This window comes from Mastacembelus armatus, chromosome 21 (assembly GCF_900324485.2).
Source record: "Mastacembelus armatus chromosome 21, fMasArm1.2, whole genome shotgun sequence".
Classification (NCBI taxonomy): domain Eukaryota; kingdom Metazoa; phylum Chordata; class Actinopteri; order Synbranchiformes; family Mastacembelidae; genus Mastacembelus; species Mastacembelus armatus.
The window spans coordinates 23,868,725-23,890,934 of NC_046653.1; the positions used below are offsets into that span (position 1 = coordinate 23,868,725).

At 44.7% G+C, this 22,210-nt stretch overlaps 1 protein-coding gene across 1 annotated transcript in view; it reads right to left on the minus strand.

Moving 5' to 3' along the window:
• Nucleotides 1-2,062: 2,062 nt before the first annotated feature.
• Nucleotides 2,063-22,210, minus strand: part of kcnh3 (potassium voltage-gated channel, subfamily H (eag-related), member 3) — a 93,718-nt gene continuing 73,570 nt past the window's right edge. Inside the window, exons 8-15 of the mRNA XM_026296347.2 lie at nt 18,284-18,661; nt 16,194-16,393; nt 15,457-15,706; nt 9,130-9,344; nt 5,623-5,879; nt 5,143-5,243; nt 4,986-5,038; nt 2,063-4,180 (exon numbers count right to left, since the gene is read on the minus strand). Coding sequence (XP_026152132.1) covers nt 3,239-4,180; nt 4,986-5,038; nt 5,143-5,243; nt 5,623-5,879; nt 9,130-9,344; nt 15,457-15,706; nt 16,194-16,393; nt 18,284-18,661 — 2,396 coding nt within the window. The 3' untranslated portion in view covers nt 2,063-3,238. The remainder of the gene's footprint in view (nt 4,181-4,985; nt 5,039-5,142; nt 5,244-5,622; nt 5,880-9,129; nt 9,345-15,456; nt 15,707-16,193; nt 16,394-18,283; nt 18,662-22,210) is intronic.

Genomic DNA, 22,210 nt, shown 5'->3' on the forward strand with positions numbered 1-22,210 from the left:
TGCTTTAACCTGTGCAATCAGATGTAGCAAAGAGTCAGATCCAGCGTGAAACAGATTTTCCTGCTGTGACGGTTCTACAGGGATTTTCTCTCAAACCTACGTTGTCTAAATAATACACAAATATACCCCTGTCAGTTTATTAGGAACACTTAAGTCTAATCCAACAGTGCTGCAGGAAATCCGGCTCCATGAAGGTGATAATGTCCAGAGACTGTTTAAGAGGATGTTGTAGTTTGTGCTGCTGTTTATAAAGAGATGTTTCTATCGGCTTGGCCTCAGCTGTTCAAGCTGGGTGGACAAAATGATAGAAACACATCAGTATAATACAGCACAGCACCTTCATGAATGAGGATTTACTGCCCCTGTTGGATTAGACTCAGTCCGAGCTCCCTGTTCCTAATAAACTGACCACTGTGTGTATACAGATCCAGTGCACTTCCCTTTCAGTTTGTATTGCAGCTAATGGTTTGTGCCGCTCATGTGTCTCCACTGAGTTAGAGATAATCAGTTTCTCTGAAAGATAAAAATCCAGATGTTGTATTAAATCACTTAACGTTGTTCTGAGGCTCGTTCTAAATTGTTCTGATTGTCCAGCATCCGCAGATATTTGGTTCAAATCACCTAAAGAGGGACAATTAAAATAGCGGTTTGTTAGTTTTCTGTCAAGCTCAGACATGAGAGGCACAAACTGAGGCTAAAGGTTCCCAAGTGTAGCACAGGAGTCTGAGATCTTACAAAACAACACTTCTTTATTGTAAGTACAGTGTGTAATCCTGGTTTAAGTTTTTATGTAACAGCAGTCTTTAATAAAATACATCTGAAACCCAGCAGCCTCCAGCAGGGCAGGCAGTTTGTCTCCTCGGCCCTCGACAGCTCAAAGCAGGCACATTCCTCATGCAATAAAAAGCTGTGACATGCATTTGATTTAAAACTTTTGTTTCTCTAAGATTCCCACCCCACCCCCTAGTTGGAGTTCTGATCAGCGAATCCCGTCCAGACTGACCCCTGACCCCTCCCCTCCCCTGCTCCTGTTACAGAAAATAGAAACCAGAAACCTGTCTATATTACAGGTAACATGGTGCACAAAGCACCACACCACAGCAGAAAACTGTACAGAAGTCCTGAGACCTCCATAGTGATGCAGCCTGGGTATTGTAGTTCCAGGGTTAGGCTGTCTGTACCAGCATAAAGCTCAGTCACTGGCAAAGGGGCTGTGATGATGAAAACTGTGCTACATAAGAATTGGGGAAGTTACACTCAGTCTGCAGTGCATCCAGTCATGAGTTCACATAAACTGTCCTTTCGCTGTAGGGCTGGATTTTTTTTTTGTTAATCCAATATCAATAAAAAGGGTGAAGCTGGTATCTTTAGATGTTTAGTCCAGATCCCATCCAGAAACCGACAGCAACAATAAATGTGGTGTACTCAGCATAACCTGGTTTAGCTTATTGGTCTGTGCCATAACCCTCCAGTGTTGTTCAAAAACCAGAAGCTGGAACTTGCGCTGCTGAATACAAGCTGTAGATCCAAGTTTTAAACAAACCAGACACCAGTGGACTCTTTGTTCCTCCAGAGACTGTAAACAGTGACGGTTGTTCTCAGAGTCTGGAGCTGGTTTTTGGAAAAAGACGGGCTTCCCATTGTTGGTGAGGAAGAACCATGTGAGCCAGGTCAGCGGTGTGATTAGTTTTTGGACAACAATGGTCTACGGCACAGACCGATGAGCTGAACCAGGTTCTGGACGTTCAAAAACTCAAGATCAATCTTTTCATTTGCACCTTTTATCAATAAGCATCTCATTTGCACTAAATGTTGTTTATATGCAGAAGTTACTTTTAAGCAAATGTTGATCCATCATGCACGATGGCTTTTACTTCTTTAACGCAATATTTTTAGTGGTGCTTTTTATTATTCCTGATCAAGTGTTTAGTGCAAATATAGATGAAGCAAAAAAAAAAAAAAAAAAAAATCAATCAATCCTTGGTCCAGTTTTATAACCAGGAAACGTTCAGTCTATAATGTGAACAATTTTAGATGCAAATAAACAAAAGTGTTGGTGGATTTAAAAGAATTAAAGTTAAGAAATTTAAGTTTAAATTAAATTAAAGTATTTACTTGATGCAAATGAAAGCTGAATCTGGAGATGAGTGCCGGTATCCAGCCCTACTCCTCATCCTGTTTCTGTTACTCCTCCCATATCTGTAATCAATGTCCTCATTGCTTTCATCAACAAAGGTAAATCAATGCACAGCCTATACAAAATAAATGAGTTACAGTTAAGATAAAGGTGCCAGGTGACATTGATGGCTTTCTATGTAAATTTTGATCCACATGCTGCCTGTAGTTAACAGGAAGTCTATGTCTTTACATGGAGAAGGCACGAATGGCTGGATGGCTAAAGCTCAGGAGTGATGTGGGAATTTGCTATACAATCTTATAGGCTGGTTGTAAACAGTCACAATGGTGATAAACCGTGATCGATGGGTGATGTCTATGATATTTTTGTCTCCCCACATTTTCTCCCTAATTTTTCCTTTTGTCTTTGGCACACAACCTGACCAGACTTATTTCTGGAAAGAAAATGTGGACATTTCTGTCAGAAGCTAAAACCAATTTGAACATTGTTGTCTTGTTACGTGCGACTGAAGAGATGGTTCGATGTCATCCCAGTGTTAACGGCATCACTTTAAAAATAATCCCACGGACGAAGCAAACTGCGTTTCCAGGCGAGGTGACTTGATGTGACTGAGACTCAGTGTTTACATTCCCAGTCCCAGCGCGGTGGCTCGGATTTTCTGGCTTGGGTAAAGACATGTTTCCCGCTGAGATATGTGTTTGTACCTGCCCTTTGAAGAGGAGGAGACATCCATACTGGGTTTAAAAAGCAATCATTGTTCAGTTAGCTGCAAAGAGCTGAAGTAGCCTCCAGAGATCCATTGGACTGGTTCAAAAGGCGCTCTGGTCCAGTGTGTCCCAGTAGCTGCGGGTGTGGACTGATGCTACTGCGGCGTTGATACTGTAGGACAGTTTGCAGGTCTGGGGTTCGTCAGTGTAGAAAAGCTCCCCTTCACACTGATTGGCTGACAGCTGCACTGTGTCTCTGCCTCGCAGGTGTTTCTGTCCACCTGTGGTTTCCCGTGTGAAAAGGACCAGCTCATTCCTTCATGCAGCTGATCCGGCCTCCGCTGTACCTCCTCTTCCCTCTTCCTTCGTTCTGTTTGGCCTGGTCTGACCCTGTTCATAACGCCGGCTCCTCTTCATCAATGAAGCTGATGTGCTCTGTGGAGGACTTCGCCTCCTCCACCTGTCGTCCCCATTCCTGCATCTCCAGCTCCTGAGTGACAGGCCTGGCCCCCCCGTGGTGCGGCTGTCTCTTAAACCAAGGCGGAGTCTGGGTGTCTCCCTGCCTTCTCATTGCACTAACGAGGTCCAGAGACAAAGGCAGGGAGGTGGTGGAGGGATGGAGGGAGATGGGGGGGGAGACGAGAGGCACGGAGGGCGAAGGCCTCAGCCTGTGGTCTCCAGGGGAGGATGTGAGCGATGGGGGAGCAGAGCAGTGGGAAGATGGCGGTGGAGGTGTATCCTGGGAGGGGGGTGGAGGGAGCAGGCCTCTGCTGGCACAGCTGGCAGGTCGAGACAGGTGGGGGCCTTGGCAGGGGGAAAGCGACGAGGAGGAGGAGAGAGACATGGAGAAGGAAAGAGAAGGTGACGGTGCGTGAGAGGTCGGGGGAGGAGGCTTCTGCAGGGAGGGCAAAAACATCCTGTTACTGGAGCAAGCATGGGGGCTTAGGGGGACTGGGGATCCCCCTGAAGGTCCTTCCTGGTTCCCCTCTGGGGGTTTAGGTGGGGGCTGTGGCGGTGCTGAAGGAGATGAATCAGGCCTTTTTGGGGAATGAGGAGTTGGGAGAAGGCATCCTGGCAAACCCACACCCTCTATATCTCCACTGTCCAACAAGGAATCAGTGTCAGGTCTCTGAAGGGAACAAGGTGCGCCAGGGGGCGGCACTGGGGCACAGGTGCTTGTTGACAGGTGGCTGGCACTGCTAGGAGGCGGGGTTAAATTTGGCATCATGGTCATCAGGACTGGCTGCAGGTCTGTTTGGAGGAAGGGCTTGAGCAGGCGTGTCATTTCCTGCAGCTCCTGACTGAGCCTGGAGACTTGTTTAGAAAGACTGTTCATCTGTATGAAGAGACACACACACACACACACACACACCACAAAATCAGATGAAGGGCCGTCATGCAAATGCTGTATCAGGTTTCTTATTACTCTGGAGGATAATGGGATGGATGGGGGGGATCAACACAATATCTGACAAAGTTAATCCTTATTTGTGGAACACACACCGTCGAGCTTGTACCTCTGCAAAGGCACAATCCCTCTAAATCTGTTGATTTATTAACAGAAGTTCATTTGCATATGAACCTGATCTGCATCAAAACACGCACAGTGTTGACAGACTGTCATTGTGATCGGTCAATGGTGCCTGTGAGTCTGAATATTTAAATCCTGCGCAGGAGTATTAGTACAAAGTCAGACTAATGTTCAGTGACATTTACAGTTTGTCTGTCGTCCCATCAGATTCTGGAGGAACACACACTCAGAAGTAAAATTACCACTATAAAAAACTTTAAAGTAAAAGTAAAAGTACTGCTCCTGCAGCAAATGACCTGTGTGATCCTTATCAGACTGGTATTACTGATGCATCAGTGTGTGGGCAGCTTTTCACTGTTGGAGCTGTTGGAGGTGATAGTTTAGCCCAGTGGTTCCCAAACCAGGGGCTGGGAGCTTACACCTCACTGTTCCAGAACTATGAAAGTGAAATGCTCGATAAATGGACACAGGGTGGCGCTATATACAGCTTTTCTCAGCCCACTGTCTGTGTGTGCACCAATACCTTCCTGACAGACAAACCACCTGTGTGGCGGTAATAATTAGAGCCGGCAGGTGTGTAAACACACGTCAACATCAAGTCAACACTCACCTCCTCCGTCAGTTTAGACACACTCTGCTTGATCTCAGACTGCTCCCTGATCCCTGCACAACACAAACATACATCAGTGCTTCAGAAAAGAGTCGTCTTCAGGAACAGAGCCCAATATGTGTGTGTGTGTGTGTGTGTGTGTGTGTGTGTGTGTTACCTGTGAACGGGGAGGCCGGGGCTGCAGGTGACACGCTGGGGCTGAACTCAAACTTTTGTGACGAGGTGGAATTGCTCTCTGTTTCAATGCCGTCCACGAATCTTTGCAGAAAAGAGAGATTGAAGTAAGAGAGGGAGGGAAAAACGAGCACTAATTACAGTGTGTGTGTGTGTGTGTGTGTGTTTTCACTCAGCAGCTGCTGTTCACAGACCACTAGATAGGCTCTTATAGGTCTCTGTGCACAGCGATACGTTTCCATGCACACACATCCTCCTACAATGCGAAACCTTCCAACTGCAGCCAGGCCCCATGTGACGCCCCAGCACCGTAATCTGCTGGTTGCCATGGCAGCCAGACACCGATGCTGCAGCATCAACGGGGTGTTTGTGCAGTCACTCCCGTGATCTCCTCTGCCTTTCTAATTATCAGTCACACACTCTTCTTCACTGACTTGTGTGTGTGTGTGTGTGTGTGTGTTACCTGGGGCTGAGCTCAGGGGGTGCGCTGCTGAAGCTGACCACCGGTATCTGCAGGGTGGTTGGGCGCGAGTGCTCAGAGGGAGCGCGGAAAGGCCTGGGCGGCAGCAGAGGGGAGCGCAGGGGCGAGCTGAGCCCCCTGCCGAGACGCAGCGGGGAGCGAGGGGCGCACGACACCGAGTTCTGCTCCTCGTCGCCCTCCTCGTCCTCACGGATAGATGGCAGCTTCTTCACCAAACCTCCGTTACTTTCCCAGTCCACCTGAGAGGGAGAGAACGGTCCAGACTTTCACCCTAATGACACATCCGTGCAGTGACCCATCACACCAGCTGTTGCTGACAGCACCACAGAGGTTAGGAGATGTTTGTGATGTTTGAAGCACAGCTGGATCAGTGTTGTCAACAGAGCGCAGAGACAGCGTCGTACCAGTGGGTGGCAGACGAGCACAGCGTTCGTACTGTTCCTGCCAGTGAATGTTTGATGCACCGCTCAACAACCCCTGCCCCCTCACATGCTCCTTCATCGATGATCAGATTTCTATTGTGAAGGTTTTTCTCCTTTTTTAAAGCATTTTACAGTTTTGCTCAGGTCTGACTGAGCTGATGTCCTGCAGCTTTTATTTCTGGCTGTATGAGTTTTGTTTGCTCCAGGGGGTTTCAAACCCTCACAACACAATCCCAGTGTTTCATGCTATTTTTATTATTTCTGGTTTTTAGACCTTTAGTTTCTGGTGTAGCCAATCCTTCTGCATGAAACACTGGCTCAAACTTTTACTTTTATCCCATGTTTTCTTTCTCTTTTATTAGATTTGTTGTCTGGTGCTGCAGTCTGTGGTGTTTTCAGGCTAACACACATCAACAAGCTTCATACAGACTCAAATTCTAATAAGAATTATTGTGGCTTCAAACCACTGTGATGGTGAAGACCAAATGAAAACCAAAAGATAATTATATGCTTGAGAGGCTATTTCAAATCAAATGATTTCTTATTTTCTTGTTTTTCCAGATTGCAAAAAAAAAGAGGCTTGTCATGCTACATTTAATAGACTACACACACACACACACACACACACACACAAACACACACCGCTCCCATTCAGGCTTGTCCCTGCTTATGAAATGAATAATTTACGTCGTCCTCTGCGTTGATGCTGCAGCGCTGAAACTCCCAGAGACGACCAACTAAACACAACAGGACTTTGCCTCTGACTGACTGACAAAATGTGCAACAGCACAAGAGGAGAAGAGATTATTTATCCGTCACAGCTCCGGCTGGATCTTTGGTGCAGCTTAACGTTAACAGGACTGTCAGGAACCTGCATGTAAACGTACTGAACTGCAGCAGGTTCGTGTCCAGGCTGTGATGTCCAGAGTGTGAACCTGACCAGCCACCATAGAGTCTGATTATTTTAAAGGGTTTTCATTTATTCATGCAACAATGAGAGTGAGCCTTTGTGTAGACCTTATCTCCACGTTCAAACAAATTCATTACCTCACCTTTGGAACAGCTTGTGTGATTACAGTATGTGCTGCCATTGTCTGATACCAGCCTCATAATAATAATAACTCCTGCTCTAACACATGTGACGGTGCAGAGTAATAGATGTGTTTCATATCTTATCGTGCAGACGAGCCCGCACCCTCCACTTTCCCTCGTCCTCCCTTTAATCAATCCCGTCTTCTCCCACCGTCCCTGCCTGCTCAGCATTCTCCCTCCTCTCTCTCCTCCTCCTCACTCCTCCTCTCCACTCCTCCTCCTCCCTGCCTTTCCACCGTCATGTATTTTTAGCCCTGCTCTTCTAATTTTAGCTCCGAGCTCTGGAGGAAACCAGGGAGTGCTCTGTGATGCGTGGGCGTGATAAACGTGCACCTGCCGCGTGTTGGCGTGTGCTCGTCTGTGTGTGAGCGTGTGGCTGGAGTGAAGTATCGTATCGTATCGTATCGTGAGTGTGTGTGTGTGTGTGTGTGTGTGTAATTGACTGTATGCAGTAACCTGAGTGCCAGGCGTGCATGGACGTGGATGTATGTAAGCTGCGTGTGTTTGTGCAGGGCGTGCAGGTGTGGGAAATATCTTGTTCTGACTTAGACTGACCAGCACAGGAACACAGGGTACAAAACATGCTGTAATATCCCTGTCTTCTTTCTGCGGCACAGCTCGGTGCACTCAGCCGACTGGTTGCTCTTGCACATCGCATTCTTTCTCCCAAGGCTCTGGGGTCATGACAGTCAGTCTGTGATTCAGCAGGGAAACTGAAATGATGGTTTTCATGATTAAATCTTCCTTACTTAGTAAACCTTTGCCACATTTGGGTTCCCAATTTTTTTAAATTCCTAGTTTCCTGTATAACATTTTACCTGCCTGCCTGTCTCCTTTTCGCAGCCTTTCCCTCTTTGCCTTACTTGTTTAATGTGCAAGAAAGTGCTGGACATCTGCAGGCTTCATTTTTCTGTTTTCCAGCAGTCTTGTCCTACATACATATGCAAATACTCTCTCCTGGGCTGCTGGTACCAGAAAGGTTTGCCTACATAACTAAAGGAAGGGCAGCTGCAGCCCAGACCTCAGATATGTGCAGCAGCTCGTGCATCTGGAATTGTACATTGTGTGGATACTGTTGCATACACACTGATGTGGGCACACATTTGCACCCCACTCACACTCTGCAGTAAGAGTGCTGTGCCCTAGAGAAACAACGGCACTGCAGTAGGAAGGGATGGATAAGAAGAGGAGCAGAAAAAAAAAAAGAGATAGTTAAAGTTCCCTCTCCCCCTCTTCTCTCCTCCTCCTCCTCCTCGGCTGGCTGGGCTATTTATATCGAGCAGGATCCAATCTTAGCAGTAGCTACGGGGGACGCAGCCAGTCAGGGAGAACCCGTGCTTCCCCCCGTTCTATTTTTAGAAGCACGACCGCTTCAAACAGCAGCACTGAGCTATTCTGGTCCCTGTGTTTCGCTCCCTCTGCCACTGCAGCGGCCGAACGCTGAGTGTTTGATGGCAGCAGTTAAGAAAAAGCACTTTGAGGCTTGGCCTGTCAAAGTGGGACGTGTGCACAGATCTGTGCGTTTCAAAGATCATGCATAGCTTTTATCCATGAGACCCCTGTCAAGGTGATCGTCTCCTCTCCACCATACACAGTTTCATTTTCAGTCTGCACTGTGGGTGGGTGGTAGCTTTCATAAATACACACTACACACAGACGGCCCTCACACCACAGGCACATTTTGATTTGACTGAGCCACATTAGCAGGACTGTCTGATACAATGAAGAACTTTTATTCTTTATTTACATGTTCGTAGATCATAATCATTTCAATCATTAATTCCATGGGATTCAAATCACCACACACAATATAAAAAGATTAAAAGTCTAAATCAAACAGATCTGGCTGATCTGACACTTCTACTGGCTGCTGCCAAACCTGTGACGTCTGGTATTTAATTCTAACTACTTTATTCAGCCCCTAAGGGTTCGCCAACAGAAAAACTCTCTCTCCTACATTAGTGTGTGTACTCACGTCGGCCCCGTGGCCCTCCCGCAGGTTGTACGTGAGGTCGTGCTGTATCTCGCTGATGAACTTCTGGGCGTACTCGGGGTAGAGTCTCAGCACCTCGCGGAGGCCCTTCAGGCTGATGTACTGCAGGTCGCAGTAGGTCAGGGCCTTGACGTTGGCATTGGTCTTGATCACCTGCTCCTTCGTCAGGGAGTCCGAGCCAATCAGATCTCCTTTACCTGTGCAGGTGCAGCAATACAGAGGCAGATGAAAGATAATCTGAAACTACTAGGAGAACAGAACCAGCAACAGCAGAGCTATTTAATCATTTAATCCCACAGACTGTCAGCAGGTTAAAGGAATGGATCCGTGGAGTCCTGTCAGTGGCAGAGGTGGGAGGACTGTGCTGGACTGCATCTTTAACGTACCTGTGAACTCACTGTTCACGTGCACAAAGCGGCGCTCAACACACTATCGTCGTTCTGAATGTCAAACTTAGATTGCTGCACATTGTGTGTGCATTTGTACTGGTCTAAAACTGTGCATGATTTTGAAAAATAAAGCACTTTAAAGACTTATCCCACTGGCTTTGCATATCTGACCCACCACAGAAAACACTTGTCTCCTGTTAGCTCGGTTCCAGATCACTGAACGGCCGCCCACAGCTCAGACTCAAATTATGTTGTGGCCACGACTTAATAAGGATCAAGAAGGAGATTATTCATGAATGTAACACAACAGTGCACATAACTGGAATCAACACAACAGCCTTAAAATAGTATATTTAATAGATCAAGCACCTGCCAATGAGGAAACACACATTTCTAACCATAAGTAGAGACATAAACAGTGCAATCTAAACCTTTACTCACACAGAAACCTGTCACACCTGGAACATGAACAAACCTGTACCCCAATAGTTAAGAAGTCGTGGCCATGAAGCGAACCTGGAGTAAACAGGTTTTAGTGGACTAATGAAGAAGAGTTTGTCCGTTGGCATTTAACAGTGCACAAACAAACCACACGCAAACAAAACTGAGATAATACATACAATGTATACGTACAGTATATTTTTGTAAATTATTACACAGCCCCCTGCACAAACAAAGGCAGCTTCAGGGCTGCACAGCCACACAGCTGAGGACAGGGGGGGGGGCTGAAGAAAACTGAGCAGACGAGGAAACAGAGCAAGATGGAGGCGGAAGGGCAGGGACCTAAAATGGGTGATGGAGGGAGGGTAAGAAGGTGAGGACTCTGAGAGCAGCTGGCTGCAGAATGAAAAGGGTTGACTGAGGAGAAATGGATGGGTGGGGTGCCGCTGGTCACGGCCCTCTCCCCCTCCTCCAACCACCTCCACATCCTGCTGTCGCTGCACTCAGTCCTCTGCACCCCCGCCCTCCCAAACTCTCAGGCTTCTACTTAATTTGGCATGATGGGCTCTTCACACGCTCCGTCCGTCTCCCTATCTTTTCCACATCACTCACATTTCTTCTCTTTCTCCACAGCACGGCTCAGCCCGAACCGCCGCTGTCACAGAGATGATGGGTGGCATCAGAGCCGAGAGCGACAGCAGCGCCACGATGAAGCGTTTGCTCATAATCACAGCAAAATGTTAAACTGAGCAGGAGATGAATACTCGAAGGTGACATTTAAGAGCGTGTATCTGTCTAGTCTCCAGTGCACTTGTATCTGTGAGTGCAGGTGAAAATAAAAAGGAGAGGACAGGGAACAAAAGCTTATTAACAAAAACTGTGTCAGGAAGTACCAGTTTGTTAGTCTGTTAGCTTTTATTTGCTCTGCTACATTTAACAACAGCCCTTATCTTCTCACGCCGACACCAAACCTGCTTTTCTCACCCAGTCATGCTAACAGATTAGGCAGCGTGGCCTGGCAGAGGGGTCACGCACCATAAATCCAGTTTTAAGTAACACATCCCTTCATACACTGATTTGGTGCTCAATTAGATGAAATGTACAGGTTGTTGTGCAAGTGTTACATCACTGCTCCTGCTTCATTACAGCAAGGAAATTAGAGTCGATGGCTCCTGTAGGACCAACATGTTATATTTATATATTTATGTCATGGGTAGGGAGGCCATTTTCTGTCAGACATGCATCATCTTGCCGTCTCTCTGTTCTCAGTCAGATGCACAGACAGATCATAACTCTGCATAAAGTGTCGTCCTTTAAACCAGACCTGTACGTGGGCCAGAACCAGTAAAAACAGATGTTTCCACCTGGTACTTTGTATAACACCACTGTAAACACAGTGATCACCTTATTCTGAGGTGTCATGATGTCTCTTCATTTTATTATCATAATAATATCATAATCATTTGTTTGCAGTTTTGTTACTTCGAGTGTATTGTCAGTAATAAATACCATTAAAATGGTAGAAGTAATTAAATCGAGACACTGGTGTTCCCTGGTTACTATCTGAGTCTGAGATATTACATATATGATATGTAATATCATGTGTAACATATGTAATATGTATGACAGGTAGTATGAACCTTTCTAATGTCAGTGTGGACAATTCGTGGGTAATTCGGGCTGCACCATGTGTACAGCTTCCTGTGCTCTGCTCGATCCACACTTCAGCATTAATAATCAAGATGCTTCAATAATGTACCACCTATTTATTATTAATACCAACACAGGTGTGTGTGTCATGATTAAGATCAAATATGGGCTGAGGGCCTGGCATTTGAAGACAAATCCGCCTCACACAGAAATGCAGGCACACAGGTACAGACCATTAATCCAGTAGGTCTCAACCTTTAAAGAAAGAGACCTCAGAGACAGGTACGCCCCCCCCCCATCATTCACAACAACACACATTACAAACAACATCCCCCACTCTAATATATCAAGACTCCACCAGTCATGTCATGGTAATAATCATAAACACGGTTTCATTAGATGTAGGAACAAAAGCTGCTAAAATTATGTTATTTTCCTATAATAAACACAGGAAAGTCCTGTGTTTTCTGACCCATCCAACCCCCCCAAACCTCCACCTGCTGCCGACTACACCGCCTGACTTCGTCCAGCGACAACACCCAGGTTGTTGATCTTACCAACCTGCTGCACAAACCCCACGAGGACCGAGCCCCTGCAGAACAGCCCTGTTTACTGGATTAACTGCACAAGCAAAAAGAAATTACGTCTCAGACGGCCAAAATCTGTCTGATCGCATTATTTCCTATTGGATTGTCTTTAGTGTTGGTATGATAACTGTAGTTAGCATTCACCACTAAACCACTGGAACAAAGAGTCATGCATTTTTAAAACTAAGCTAAAAGCCTTTTCCCCCTGAAACACCTTTAACGAATATATCACTTTAACTGATTCAATGAATTTGATTTAAACCTGTCATGTTAGATTCTTATTAAACTTCACCATATGTTTAAAGAATTTATTTTATCTATCCTATTATTTTCCATGTATTCTTTTAAAAATGAATTTTGTTTTATGCCGTTTCTTTATTTTCCTGCGTTACGTCAAACACTGAAAGAAGTGAAATACAATAATAAACCTACATTGCTGTGTATTTATTAATGATGCAATGGGTGTGTGCCAAACCTTTTATAGATGTTTAATTCCCTCATGAATCTTTAATAAGTAGGTTTTAACTCTGCTGAAGGGCAGAATCTTTAATCCAGTATCTGGACTATAGTCTGACTTCATGCATTAACCTTTCAAACCATCCACCAGACTCTCGGGGAGCAGAGTCCATCCATTACTGTTTGCACCCATGGAGTGCAAAGTAAACCTGTGTCCTTTAAATGTCGTCTACACTTCACATTGTGTTTCTGCTATCAAAAGACAAAAGCTGCATCCGTCACGTCAAACAAGATGGAAGAGAATCAAGAGGAAAGAAACGAAGTGCCTCTTTAATTAATGAATAAAATGGAGGAAATGAAGCGTGAATTGTATTAAGAGAGAGAAATGAGACGCGATGTCTGTGCAGAGCATGACTCTGGTTTTTCCACCCACACACTGTAAATCAGTGCTGTTTAATATTAGCCTTCGCTGGAACACAACTCCACCTTCACGTCCCCAGAGAGCGATGTGAGTGAGGACGCACAATCGCAGCATTTCACACAATTTCTCTCTCTTGCTCCATGAAGCTCACTAATATTTTCTCACTGTTACGCACCAGAGTCTCCCAGTCTGTGCTTATGAGGATGGGTCTCCTGGTAAATCCAAGCAAACGTACACCGGCAGGTTTTACTGGGACTGAAAGAGTCGGACTAAAGCCTGTTTTTAGCTGATTTTGGACTCTGATACTCATATTTTCAGTTGTTATTGACATGTGCTGAAGCTGAACTGGTCCAAAGCAAAGTGATGAAGTGAAAAGCAGAAAGTGAAAGGAAATGTCAGAGATGCAGTGATGGCTTCTTTCCATCTTTCCTGCAGCAGTAGAAGGAAATGAAGCCTTGGAAATGGATGCAGTTTCCTCCAGGTGTCCCAACTTCCAACAAACTGTGTGTGCATAAAGGCAGTGTTGGAAAAGATTGTGGCCCATTATTTGGACCATCCAGCCCAGCAGGAAGCAGGATTTGGTCTGGCTGTTCCAGTGAACAAAGGGAATCAGGATAATGAGGCTGCGGAAGGAAAGAAGCACAGTGATCGTTCCTCTGTATGACTTGTGACCAGAAACTCAATGGAAAAAGCAGAAATCCCAGGGGAACTCCAAGCTGGACACCATGACGACTAAAACCTTCCAGCAGCGTCTAGAAAAAAGAAAATCCAACGCTCATCTCTTGACAAGCTGACGCTGGTGTTCAAGGGAACTATAATGACACTGGGATGCACTAGACACAATGCATTCTGGGTGTTGAAGGATTTTTCATCATCGGAGCTTTTGGGAATAAGACGTCCTTTTTCAGTTTTCTCCAGTTGTAGGACATTAATAATTACACATAAACACATGATTGTGTCAACCTCACTGACACAGTGCTGTGTGTTTATTGCTGTCCTTGTAATTTTATTTCATGGACTCCTCAGTAATTACTTTTTATCTGTTCCTACTTTGGCCCTGTGCTGCTGCTGCAGCTGAATGTCTCCTCTGTGCATCAGTAGAGGATTATAGGTTTATATTCTCTTTCTTCTGCCACTGTTTGTCCCTGTGATCTGCAGATTCCACACGAGGACCGACGCCTGCAGAGCTTTGCAGCCTTATCTGGTTTTCATTTGTCCAAACCAGCACCAAGAACAAGCAGGAGTGTCCAAACTGCCTACAAGCACCACAATTTATTCAGTCATTTGTCCACCTCTGTACTCAGCCATGTGTGATGTCTGATAACCAGCTCTCTTCCATCTCTATTCACCCTGGATTGGAGGATTTTTCTGTGTAGATCTGCGGGAAGCCTCGTCTGTGTGTGTGTGTGTGTGTGTGTGTGTGTGTGTGTGTGTGTGTGTGTGTGTGTGTGTGAGGAGCATGGTGATAACTCTTTAAAGCAGCAGCTCTTTATCAGCCCTCTCAGCCTCTGTTTCTCTGTTGTCTGATTCACACTCATCTGTCTTTCTGTCTTCTCCTTCATCTCCCTCATCATCTACTTTCCACTTAAATCCCCCTCAGGTCTCTGTTCAGGTCTGACTAGGAGGAGACCAGACCCAGCACTGAACTGAGTCTGACTGTGATCACTCAGCCCTTTAAAGTCCGTACTTCATTAACAGCATTTGATGTCAAACAGTCAGATATTCAAATTAAAGGTTCTCACCTTCATTAACTATGTAACAGTGTCCTGCAGATCATGATCATCTCACATCCTCTCATTAAGTCACAGTTTGACAGGTAATTGTCTACCGGAGCCATGGGGGCACTGTGTTTTTCAAATAATTCACATGATCTCCATCAAATAAAAGAACCACCCATGTAGCATTTTAGCCTCATTAGGTGCTCAGCATGAACTTTGGGAATCCAACAGTCGACTAATCAAAATCTAACACTTTAAATTCTTAACTAAAACTGAAAGATGTTTTTCATTCATTTGAAAATATTGTGAGAAAACGATGTTAGTCCGTGAAATTTTGGGGACAAACAAGAAAATAACTTGATTGATATTAAACCATCCATCATCTATACCCCCTTAGTCCTAACCAGGGTCCCAGGGATCTGCTGGAGCCTATCCCAGCCACCTCATATACGTCAAATCTGAAGTACTTTCTACATGTAGTGGAGTCCAAGGATGAAGTAGCACAACATGGAAATACTCCAATACCTCAGATGGAACAGATATTGATGATGTGGGTGAAGCTGCATAAAACCAGATCAGTCTCCTCAGCCCAGTATCCACCCACAGTATAACTGGGAACTTTATCTGGAGCCCTCGTCCGGACTTACCCAGTATGGCCAGCACAGTGTTGTCTTTCAGCACCTCCATGGACCCTGAGCAGACGAAGTAGATGGCCTGCAGGGCGTCTCCCTGCCGGATGAGGAACTCGCCCGGAGCGCAGAAGGAGGTCTTGATGATGAGCGAGAGGGAGCGCAGGCAGCCCCTGCTGGCCGACTCGAACAGAGGCAGCTGCAGCAGCTCCTTGTTCAGGTGCATGGCGATGTCGGCCCTCAGCTCATCTGGGAAGTCCTTCAGCAGCTGGGAAGAAAGAGGTGGTTCACACTCGACAGGTGCGCTCCATGGCTAAAACTCTATTGTTTTTAATTATCTGAAAACTGGAATTCCCAAACATGAAAATCCGATGATGCTCACCAAGCAAGCACGTCAGATAAACCTTGTGTGTGTAAAATAACGATGAGCCGGTTGCATTTCATTTCATACTTCATTCCAATGAAACAGCAATAAAGGGGGAAACTACGGCACTAATGGGTCAGTTCATCAAACAGGAAACAAAACATTTCCTAGTGACCTTCGTCAGCTTTTCTACCCAGCAACAAACTGTTTCTTCTCCTTGTTCAACTGTCATTTTCACTGAGCCTCGCCAACAATTTCTCACCACTGTATCAGTGTTACTGCAGATATAAAAACCCCTGCATGGTTGTGTATTAAGTGAAATGACCCTTTCTGCAGCTACACAGGCGTAACTATAGTTATACATGTTGAAGGAAGTCCCCTCTCTCCTCACCTCGCTAACATCGATCCCGTTGTTGACCGACCACATAGTCTGGAAACACTCCAGCATGCGCTGCTCCAGGGCCTTGGGCAGCCGGTGGACCCTGATGAAGTCCTTCAGGTCCTTGGTGCGGGTGTGGTAGAGCGAGCGGCGTGAGTACATCCTCTGGATGATGGCTGTGACGTTACCAAACACCACCGCATGCATCAGTGCTGCAGGCAGAGGAAAGGTTGTGGTTTCAGCCTGACAGAGACACAGTTTCCTGACTGGGTTTTTATCTACAATGACTCTAAGGAAAATCCCATAATGCTTCTGCACAGCAGGAAGCTTTGCAGGACGTCTTCATCAGCCTGAAGAAGTTCAAAAGCACGGGGCTTAGAACGACTTAGCCGCTCTGAAACCACTGTAAGGCGCTGCATCGAGTGGATTACTGCTTTCACAAAATGGCATGACACACCGCTGAAATGAAAATAATCCCAGTGTTAAATAAATCCCTCATTTCCACTGAACAAATCACTTATTAAAAACAACTACTTGATTTTTCTTCAGCCCAAACCAGTTTCGACCTGTTTCAAGCAGCTTCTGTCACTGAATTTAACTTGCGTCCAGGTAGAAAAGCTGCTGAATCAGCGCTCAGACCACAGGACACTTACACAGTCCACTGGCACCTGGACATTATTTTAGGATGGCCGCCCCTTCAGGCGGACTGACCCAGCTACACATTTTGGAAAAGCCTATTGTGAAAACGTATAAATATCTTCAGTTAGAGCAGATTAATACAGCTGTGCCCTCCTCTCTTTACTCTTCCTGGCTCTACACTGACAGAGGACTGTGGTCTCATCACTGTGGGTACAAGGTCATTAAAAACCAATGCAACAGAAACAACAACACTACAGAACTCACATTAAATAAAGCACATGGATGTTTTTATTCTATGTCCTTCTTACTCTACCCTGTGTGACGCAGGAATCTCTAAAAATGTTCCACTTTTAAAGGGTAATTTCCTAAAGCTGCTGGGAATTGTAGTTTTCAAACATCAGTTGGCTGCAAATATGCTTTATACTATTCGTACGTTTATTATTTTTTTTATTTGATCTTATCTAAGTTTATTTGTAATTTTTACATTGCACTGTTCAGTGTTTAGAGTTGATCTGTGAGCACCAAGGGTCTGAGAGTACGGCAATTTCAATTTTCTGTATGTGACTGTGATTTGTTGTAAACTAATTCACCTGTGGATTAGCACATACAGCAAATAAATGAAACTGAGATGATTGATCAACACGGAGTTTATGTTGATTTTTTCCAATGAGCTGTTAAATCTCAAATACAGAAGAAAAAAACTTAAATGACCCAAATTTCATCTGAAGAACTCTGATTATTCCCTCATCCAGTAAATGTCAACCACAGACAGGAGATGGAGATTTGACACCTGTATGTGTGTGTGTGTGTGTGTGTGTGAGCCAGGGGTTCATCTCACACAATATTCATGTTACAGTTAAAGTTCCAGTTCAACTGGTTGAGAAACACTGGTTTTATTTCACGGTAAAAATCTAATCAGTGATATTTGGTCTCAAAGTGACTCCATTTGTTTGTCTGTGTGTTTCTGATTTCCTCCTCACTCTCTTGATCTTCACTGGAGTAATCAAACTTCCATAGCAACATTCAATTCTTTTCATTCTCCCTTAAAAACCCATTTTAAAGCTTAACTTAACTGAAGCTAGTTGCCAACACAAGGTCATATTGTAGAAGAAACTCCATTTCTAAAGGCCTGTTGTCTGTTAAGGTCTGTTTTATTTTTATAGAAGAGAATGCAAAATATTTTTAATCAGGCTCATCAGAAAAATGTCAGAAATATCCCTGTTCTGTGAAGTTATAAGACCTTTTAAACAAACACTGAATTCAGTAAAAACTTGTTTATTGACTCATGACTGAACTTTACACCAAATTTCACTGAAACCTGTTCAGTCCTGATAATAAACAAACAATAATAGTCATATATGTGTGTGTCTATTGTTTATCACTATTAAAAATAAACAAAACACACACACACACACACACACACACACACACACACACACACACACACACACACACACACTTACCTCCTATGAGCATGGTGCAGATGGAGAAGATCTTCTCCGAATCCGTATTGGCCGACACGTTTCCAAACCCCACGCTGGTCAAACTGCTCAGAGCGAAGTACAGCGACGTCACGTAGCTGCTGCGCATCGACGGGCCGCCCCCCAGCACCCCAGCGACACTCCCACCCCCGGTACCTGTCCCCGACACCGCCTCAGCCCCCGACACGTTTCTGTAATACTGGCTGGAGTTCCAGGAGCTCTGGCCTGCGACCTCTGACCCCGACACGTTCCAGTGGCTGCTGTTGGCCGGGGCGCTGCTGACTGTGGACGGCGCCAACGTCGTCAGGGAGGACAGGAAGTACGGGGTTCCCAGGCGCTTGGCCAGCTCATGCAGCCAACCTGAGGGAGAGAGAGAGGAAGAAATGAGCGAGAAGGTAAAAATGACCAACTCAATCCTGGAAATGTGTCACACTGTGGAAATTTGTATGTATGTAAATATATGAGGATCTAACACGAGGAGTTAAATAAATAATAATAAACCTGCAACAAAGGAGCCACTGACGACCTGATAAATGAGTTTTTAAATCAGGTTTCACAAGATCTGTAAGTACAAAATAAACACAAAAGGTGTTGAGCTCATAAGGTGCAACAAATCTCTCAGGAAACTGGGGGCTTCTTATTTTACGACCACTTTAAGAACATTTTGTCTATAAGACTTTTATTTCAGTAAAGAAATCTAACTGCAGGACTTTTAGGCTGTTTTTCACATTTTGGTATTTCTACTTCAGAGCATTTCTTTATCACCTATAACTCTGCAGGCTCTGCACCAGCCTGTGGAGCTCACAGCACAGGCTCCGCTTGTTCTCCTGAGTTGGTATTTAGCCCTGGAACATGTCCGTCTGTCTGTCTAACACGGTGCCTTAGACACAAAATAAACACCTGATATAAAAAAAAATGTTTCCCCAGAACCAGAAGCCACAAATGCAGAAGCAAAATAAATGTGCTAGTGTTTCATCACGTGAACGAACGTGACTAAAGAGGAAGAACAGAGGAGAAGAAAGAAGGTGTTGATGGAGGAAGGAAGGAATAAGGAGAGAGGCGAGAAGACAGGAAGTGAAGTAGCAGAAGGTAAATAATTGAGAAACAGAGTTTGAGTGCTGAAAACCAGGCTGAGCCACTGGCAGAAGAATCCAAAAGAAAAAGACAGAGAGGGAATATGAATAATACAACATGGATGCATCCATTCATTGATCTGCAACATCACTCACATTTCAGGCAAGCAGCTTTGACCTTGAGTGTGTCTGTGTGTGTATACGTGTGTGTGTGTGTGTGTGTGTGTGTGACCGGCCTGCCAGAATAAATAAGCAGAAGTGACAGTCAAGTCACTCCAGTTGAGCAAAGTCCCAGTCAAGCAGCTAAACCAACAACATTAGAGAATTTACCACCTGAGTAGTTTCCTAATTATTGTGTCATTAGCACAACTTAACCTGAGGAAACCCTGACAAAGACGTTTTCCTGCGTGCATGTCTGTGCCTGAGGATTAAAATAAAAAAAAAACAAAAGAACAAAATAAGTGTTTTGTGTGTGTGTGTGGGTGTGTGTCTTGATGCTGTAGGATCAGGGCATGATGATCTCAGTGTCTCTGAAAACACTGAATTAAGGCCCATTGTCAGATTTAACTGTATGAACATAGACCAGTTAGTCCTGTGGTTTCATTTAATTAATGGTTAAGTCTAAATCCATGTTTCTGAGTTAAAATACATGTCCAGTCCATTTCCTACACCATGTATGTACTCGGGCTCCATTTTATAGTGTTTATAGCAACACAAGCTATTCACAGTTTTCAAGGAAAAACACAATGATTCACATGAAAAGAGTGTGAGAGCAGTAGAAGTACAACCTGCAACCTCCAGTAGTTTCCACTGATACATTATTGATCAGGCTTATAGTGTTAGCAGTAAACGTACAGCCTCCCTACAGCAGAAGGAGGGAGTTAGGCTGCTGTGTGTGTGTGTTTTTCCTTGAAACCTCAGTATTTCTGCAGTGTCTCTGTCCACGGTCCTGAACTATTCACTGACAACAGCAACATTTTCAGCCAAAATCAATTCATTGCAGTGAGATTGTCGTTATTAACTGAGGTCAGGTAATTCTTTATTTCCTAATCTAAAAAAAAAAAAACAAAACATCTTCCCTGGTTTTATTTCCTTCAGACTGGACGACCGCAACACCAACCACTGCTGCCACTGACTGGCTTCCTGTGACTTTTGTGATCGATTTCACAATTTCACTGCTTGATTTTAGGCTCTGACAGCTCAGGTTGCTGCTGCTGCTTATATCTTATAGTCTGCTGAGTCCCTCTGAGCATCAGCGCTGATTGAGACCCTCTGGCAGGTACAGACACACCCCAGAGATTTATTATCTATTTCATTACATCATGTCAACTGAGGAAAAAAAAAAACCTATAAATATCTGTGGGTAAAACTCAGCTAATGATCAAATATTAACCTGGTAATTATTATTATTTTAATTATAAATTATAAATGAATGCTATGGGCAGTAATATAATATATGCTCCTAACAGAGAAAAGCACACACATTTAATGATTAGAAAGCCAACTCCCTATTATTGATGATGTTTACTTGACTTTTCCTTTTGTTTTTTTTTTAAACAAATCACATGAAAAGACCAACAAACCAAATTCACAGCAAAAAGTTATAACCTGTGTGGCCACATGCAGCTTGGATATAGTGTTTTATTCCTCTGTGCCCCAGAAATATTAAAAACACGTCACTGAAGCAGTGCTGCACCCACTGACACAATCCTTCAGCACAACAGACACACACTGCAGTTTATTTTTCAGTCAATACCACACACACACACACACACACACACACACACACCACACTGGAGGTGTGCAACATGCAGGTTGATCCACATCAAAAATGGTCGCACTTTACTGTCTTTCATTAATATTTCATAAAACTGCACAACAGTTTGTTCACAGGAGGAGAAATATAGAATGACGCCACCATTATAGATGAGTCTGATCCTCCAGCGTCTGTAAGTCACAGAATCTCTAATTCAGAAAAAGAATCAGCTCCATTACAGCACTTAGCCGTAAAAATTAGAAACTGAAACCCTCACAAGCCTGACCACACAGACACTGATGCTGTTGTTTTGTCTAGATCCATTACACTCACCAGCACTGAAGCTCTGCTTTTGTAAAAACTCTGTGCTGCTGCTATTACAGACAAACCTGAACCTTCACGTTTGTGCCACTGGAAATATAATTAAAGATGTTTCGAACATGTTACTGTCTCCACTGAAACACATGAAGGGAGCTACACAACATGCTGTTGAGAAAGACCAGACTCCAAGGCTGGACTTTTAGCTACCAGGGTTGTTCTGAATGAGCTTTTCTTTATTTTGGAACAGAACCTGGTTTCACTCTGGCCCACTATTCTTGAAGGAGGGTTCTCCAGGGAGTGTTACATATCTTTCAGGTCTGTGTTGGTGGTTTTCAAAATTGAGGTATTAAAAATGAAAGGAGTTGTGTTTTTGCTGGGCCGACTGCCTGCTGCTCTAAAGCCTCTAAAGGTGATGCTGAAATTGGGAATTTCTGACTTTAAACAACAAACCAGAAGAAGCGTCAAACCTAAAGCTTCCTGTAAACACCTGCATGGAAAATATTCCATATGTGAGGACTTCAGCTCCACGAGGGACTGTCAGACCGGCCATGGCTCCACTGCCCCTGAATTATTAACAGCCCTGCCAACAAAAACAGCCCCTCTCCAGGTCGCTGACAGACACACCGACCAGCTCGACCTCTGTGCATGTGAATATCAGACGTCTGTGGTGAATCGCAGTCGGTGTCACCGAAAGGTCAGACCGGTCAGGTTGTTGTTGTGGCCTGGACTACCCCCATCTGTCTGAATAGTGAACCGAGG